Source organism: Muscardinus avellanarius (genome assembly GCF_963383645.1).
Source record: "Muscardinus avellanarius genome assembly, chromosome: X".
NCBI lineage: Eukaryota > Metazoa > Chordata > Mammalia > Rodentia > Gliridae > Muscardinus > Muscardinus avellanarius.
The window spans coordinates 109,846,456-109,852,729 of NC_137792.1; the positions used below are offsets into that span (position 1 = coordinate 109,846,456).

The 6,274-nt window shown below is 46.7% G+C and overlaps 1 protein-coding gene across 1 annotated transcript; it reads left to right on the plus strand.

Annotated features, from left to right (window-relative positions):
- Nucleotides 1–3,703: 3,703 nt before the first annotated feature.
- Nucleotides 3,704–4,084, plus strand: LOC308279513 (adenosine 5'-monophosphoramidase HINT1; the record flags this gene model as incomplete). The annotated part of the gene is made up of 1 exon (XM_080719642.1): nucleotides 3,704–4,084. One exon carries the CDS (start codon nucleotides 3,704–3,706, stop codon nucleotides 4,082–4,084), a length of 381 nt encoding a protein of 126 aa, XP_080575768.1.
- Nucleotides 4,085–6,274: the final 2,190 nt, after the last annotated feature.

Below are 6,274 nucleotides of genomic sequence, written 5' to 3' on the forward strand. Positions count from 1 at the left end.
GGTGGGGGTCTCGCCAGCAACAGGTCACGGCCGCGTTGATGCAACTGCACGCCGTGGTTGCACGAGAATTCTAGGTATGCCGCGACCCTTGCCGTCCCCCCCTGACACACGTGTCGGCCCCAAAGGCTTACCGGAGAGCAGCGGCAGCACACAGAGCCTAGAGTCTCAGATCAGGTTCGATGAGTCTGACTTAAGCCGAGTTGGGTTGGTGCCGCCAAGTCCGGGAGCTCAAGCTTCAAAGCCGCTGCTTGGGGTCGTTGCGCGCCAAGCGCCCCTTATATTCACTAGGGGGCGGAGTCGGTAACGTCACGGGATCCCACCCCCAATCCTCCTCCCTACACACACAACACACACACGCGCGCGCGCGCGCGCGCGCCTGCACACACACAAATATACACACACATACACACACCCTTGGTTTTGCAAAAGGGACTGCGTGGGGCCTGAGACTGCTTCCACCCGCAACAGCAAGCCTGGCGTGACTGGGAGAGAAAAAGGGGGAGGGTTGCCTTTTCCTATTTGCTTCCCTGGTCGCCAGAGCAGGACAATAAGAGGCTTCCCAGCCACAGACCCCCTGGGATTTTCCACCTTTGTGCCTCCTTAGTTTGGATCAGTGATTCTGAGAGGGGGAAAAAAATGGAGGGGTGTGTGTGTGTGTGTGTGTGTGTGTGTGTGTGTGTGTGTTGGAAGGGAAACTGCATGGAGTCTCCATCTCCCTCTACCTCAGTCTTCCTTAGCCTTCTTATGCACATGACTCCCCCCATCCCTGGAATTTTTCCCAAGGACTATACCAGGTTGTGAACAGACATCTGACCCGACCCCTAAGCTCTCATCCTCAACTGTGGCTGTTTCTAATGCAGACAGAAAGAGAATGGGAGACTCGTTCAAACCACCTGTACACAGATAATTAATCCCGTCTAGATTTCTAGGCCCTGATCTCTTCCATAATGTATCTCCAGCTGCCTATAAATATTAAATATGAAATTTTGACAATACTGAAATATTGGAGGGAGCTTAATTCCCTTCCCCTCTCCATCTTGTGCAGGGAATCAAACCTTTGGCCTGCATACTAAACAAATGCTCTGAGGTATAGAAGAAATGAAAGACATAGATAAGAAACATAAAGGAAGGACAAGGAAAATGTCATTTTAACTTAAAAGTTCAGCATACTTTACGAGGCTTGTCAGTTCCCAAACCAGTCTCGCTCCCAGGCCTGTCACTCCCTAATTTCTGGGAAAGCTGTAAATCTTAAAGTTAACCGTAAGGTAATTACATTTTGCACACTGTTAATTAGCTCACCAATAAATAGATTACGCAAAGAGAGATACAATATTTTAAGAAACCCAATTTACAAGACTTTCCAGGTTATCTATTGATCAGATAATGAAGACATCAGCCAAGGATCCCAAGAATGACCATCCCTAATCTACATTCCCATACCCACCCTTTTAAAAGAGGAGCTGGGAACTCCCCCAAAACATGTCTCTCACTCTCAGGATGGCCTGCATTTCCGTGTGAATGCGTGTCTGCTTTTCTAGAAATATCTGAGCCTCTGCCGACACGTGCTGAAATTATTTTCCATCATATATATCAAGGACTCCGCTGGTCCTGAGACCAGTTACCCACCCTCTCTGGGAACTTCTCCCACACCCTCTTTTGGAGATTTCTCTTGGGTTGTCAGCTCTATCGCTGAGCTAAAACCCCAGCCCTATTCCTCCCACTTTACAGAAGAGCTGAGGCTCAGAGGCACGAATTGCTGGACCCCACACCTTCAGGAGTAAGCTGGCTGGTCTGTTGCCTGTTGGAATAGAAAGCTTGCCTCCCCTACATACTATACCTCATTCAAATGCAAAAGAAGAGGTGTGGCTGCAAACCTGGGAAAATAGAAAGAAGCATAAACCCTGAGGGTGACTTGGCATATCCTTTCAGGCTTGGAGTTACTAGGAAACAGAAGAGGAACTGAAGTATCTAAATTGATCAAAGTGGCTCACATCCATAATCCAAGTGGCCCAATGGGTTCTTACTCATAAGGGAGCAAGAAGAATTATGAAGCTATGGTCCTTTTCCACTGAGACATTTCAGGGGTTACGGATGAACCTAAATATCCTTCTTTCCTTTAATGATCCATTATGAATCTGTCACCTGTGAATCTAACATCTAAAGCTTTGTTTGAAGTAATGCATTTGCAGCTACCTAAAGCTCCACTTGATCCTTCAGTAAGATATATATGGCTTGGTGTAGCTCAGTAGTAGAACACTTGCCTGGCGCAGCTTCAGACCCTGGGTTCAATCCCCAGCACCACAAAAGAAAGTGGTTTACTTGTTAAGCACGGACTATGTGTAGCTGCTAGTATAACAAAGAAGTCTACAAAGGAAACACAAAATGCTTGCCCTCCTAGTCTTAATAATCTAATTCGAGAAAGAAAACATATCCCAGGCAATTACAACAAACAATATTAATAGAGGTCAGGAATGCGGTGTTCAGAATTCCACCTCACTTAAATTCCCAGCTTCCCACTGTGGCCTTGAGCAAATTACCTAGCATTTCCAAATCTCAGTTTCTGCATATATCTCACAAGGTTTCTGTGATGGCTTAGGTGAGATTGTGAAGGCAAGGCTTCCGGCCTACAACATGGCAAGTATTCAAGAAATCTGTGTGTGTGTGTGCGTGCGTGTGTGTGTGTGTGTGTGTTACTGGGGATTGAACTCAAAGGCGTGCTACCTTTCAGCTACAATTCCAGCCCTTTTTATTTATTTATGTATTTTTGTTTTGAGACAGGATCTCTCTGGGTTGCTGAAAGGCTTGCTATATTGCTGAGGCTGGTCATGAACCTGTGATCCTCCTGTCTCAGCCTCCCAAGTACTGGAATTATGTGCCCAATTCCAGAGAAATCTTGATACATAATCAGAATAATATATTAGTATGCATGATAATGATTTAGTTGCTTAGGTTCAGGAATTGATTGGTTTATAAGATTAATTGATGAACTGATAATATAAATGTTCAGACAAAGAAGTCAGTACATACTGAAATATATAAAGAAGCCCTCTTGGAGCCGGGCGTGGTGGCGCACACCTGTAATCCCAGCATTCGGCAGGCTGAGACAGGAGGATCGCTGTTCGTGGATAGCCTCAGCTACTTAGTAAGGGCCTTTGCAACTCAGTAAGACCCAGTTTCAAAATAAAGAATAAAAAATAGGGCAGGGGGTATAGCTCAGAGGTCAAATGCCCCTTGGTTCCATCCCCAGACTGTGGGGAGCCATTAAGGCCTTCCCCTTATCTTTACTAAAAGAATACTTCTGACTGTCCTTCCGCCCAGAGTCAACAAGGTTTGGTAATGTTTCAAAGTAATTAAGACTCTCTCAGAACTAATGATGCTATTGTTCTATCTGAGGGAAGATTAGGTTTGTGTTCTTTGTGTTGCACCAGGGTATTGTTTGACCTGACCCGACTGGGGTAACCTGAAGCTAAAAACTATAAATACCACAAGAGAATAAACCCAATGGTTCGCCAGTAGAGATATCGACCTGGGAGTGGACTGGCGATCTTTTCATGTTAGAAATAAATATTATTTGGGCCAGGTGAGGTGGCGCAAATCGGCAAGTTCGAAGCCAGCCACGCTGGCTTAAGAGACCCTGTTTCCAAATAAAAATATAAAATAGGGCTCCGCACTTCCCGGGCCGCGCGGGAGGAGCGAGGCCCCGATGGCAGACGAGATCGCCAAGGCTCAGGTCGCCCGCCCCGGCGGCGACACGATCTTCGGCAAGATCATCCGCAAGGAAATCCCAGCCAAAATCATCTTCGAGGACGACCGGTGTCTTGCCTTCCATGACATTTCTCCTCAAGCGCCAACACACTTCCTGGTGATTCCAAAGAAGCACATCGCCCAGATTTCTGCAGCAGAAGACGACGATGAAAGCCTTCTCGGCCATTTGATGATCGTTGGCAAGAAATGCGCCGCGGACCTGGGCCTGGAGAGGGGCTACCGGATGGTGGTGAACGAGGGCGCGGACGGCGGCCAGTCTGTCTACCACGTCCACCTGCACGTGCTGGGCGGCCGCCAGATGCACTGGCCTCCGGGTTAAGCAGCTGGGGCTGACGGTTCCTCCCCGGGCAGCAAGTCAAGTTGCAATCTGCAGTATGTTAAACAGCACGCTTGTTTATTTTTGCCTGTGTGTGGAGGTATTGAAGAAATAATTTCAAAAGATTATACTCAATAAAAAGCTTCATTGCATGGTTAAAAAAAAAAAAGGTCTGGGAGTATAGCCCGGAGGTAGAAGGGCTTCCAGGAACCCCAGTACCATCAAAAAAAAAAAAAAAGAAGAAAGAAAAAATATTATTTGAATTAAATTCTTAGAGTTATATTCTTTCATCCTCACTCCTCTCTTCAGAACCTGTACTTTTGCCTGCTGGCTCCAGCACCAGACCCACACACCCAAAAAAAAAGGAAGCCCTCTTGGCCAGGCATGGTGGCACACATCCTTTTGTTTTCTTTTCTTTCTTTCTTTTTTTTTTTTTTTTTTTGCGGGTCTGGGGATGGAACCCAGAGACATTTGACCTCTGAGCTACACCCCTTGCCCTATTTTTTTTATTCTTTATTTTGAAAAAGGGTCTCACTAAATTGGGGAAGGTCTCACTAAGTAGCTGAGGCTGTCCACAAACCACAATCCTCTCTCTGGTTTCAGCCTCCCAAATGCTGGGATTACAAGCCTGTGCCAACATGCCCAGCTGGCCCACATTTATAATCCCAGTATTTGTTTTTTTTTTCTGTTTTTTTTTTGGTGGTACTGGGGTTCATCGAAACCCTTCTACCTCCAGGCTACACTCCCAGAGACCTATTTTTTATATTTTTATTTGAAACAGGGTCTCTTAAGGCAGCAAGGCTGGCTTCGAACCTGAACCTGCGAGATCCTCCTGTCTCTGCCTCCCAAGGGTTGGAATTACAAGTGTGTACCACCACGCCCGGCATAATACCAGTATTTGAGAGGCTGAGACAGGAGGATCACAGGTTTGAGATCAACCTCAGCAATTTAGAGAGATACTATTTTTTGGAGGTACTGGGGATGGAACCCAGGGGACATTCTACTTCCAAGCTACACTTCCAGCCTTATTTTTTATTCTCCATTTTGTAACAGGGTCTCACTGAGTTGCAAAGGGCCTCTCTAAGTAGCTGAGGGTGTCCATGAACCTCGACCCTCCTGTCTCAGCCTCCCAAATGCTGGGATTACAAGCCTGCGCCACCACACCCGGCTTTAATGAGATCCTATTTCAAAATTAAAAAAAAATAACCCAGCGTGGTGGCATACGCTTGTAATCCCAGCATTTGGGAGGCTGAGATTGGAAGATTGCAGTTCATGGCCAACCTCAGCAACTTAGTAAGGCCCTTTGCAACTCAGTGAGACCCTGTTTAAAAAATAAAGAATAAAAATAGGGCTGGGGTGTAGCTCAGAAATAGAATGCCCCTGGGTTCCATTCGCTGAGGTACCACACACACACACACACACAGACACACACACACACACACACACACACACACACACACACACAAAAGCGGGGCGTGGTGGCTCATGCTTGTAATCCCAGTACTTAGGAGCCTGAGACAGGAGGATTACAGGTTTGAACCCAACCTTGGCAACATAGTAAGGCTCTCAGAAACCTAGTGAGACCCTGTTTCCCAATAAGAAATAAAATTGGGCTGGGGGCCGGGCGTGGTGGCGCACACTTGTAATCCCCGCGCTTGGGAGGCAGAGACAGGAGGATCGCGCAGGTTCGAAGCCAGCAGCGCGCGTTGGCTTAGGAGACCCTGTTTCCAAATAAAAATGTAAAAATGGGTCTGGGAGTGTAGCCCGGAGATAGAAGGGCTTCCAGGAACCCCAGTACCACCAAAAAAAAAAAAAAAATTGGGCTGGGACTGTGCCTCTGGGTTCAATATCCAGTACCAAAAATATTAATTAATTTAATGTAATTTAATATAAAATTTTAAAGGGCCAGGAGTGTAGCTCGGAAGTAGAACACTCCTGAATTCAATCCCCATAACAGAAAAAGAGAAGGAGAGGAGGAGGAGGAGGAAGGAGGAGGAAGAAGAGGAGGGGGGGGGAGGAGGGGAAGAAGAAGAAGGAAGCGGAAGGGAAGGCTTCTTGATTTGTAAGGGGTGGTCGAGGAAGTTTGGCAAGGACTTAAGCTGCACCTTGAAGAATGTGGAGCGGATGAGCTGTGGACCAACAGACATGGAGATAGTAAAGTCTGAGGCAGCATCAAGAGCAGTGTTTGTTAGG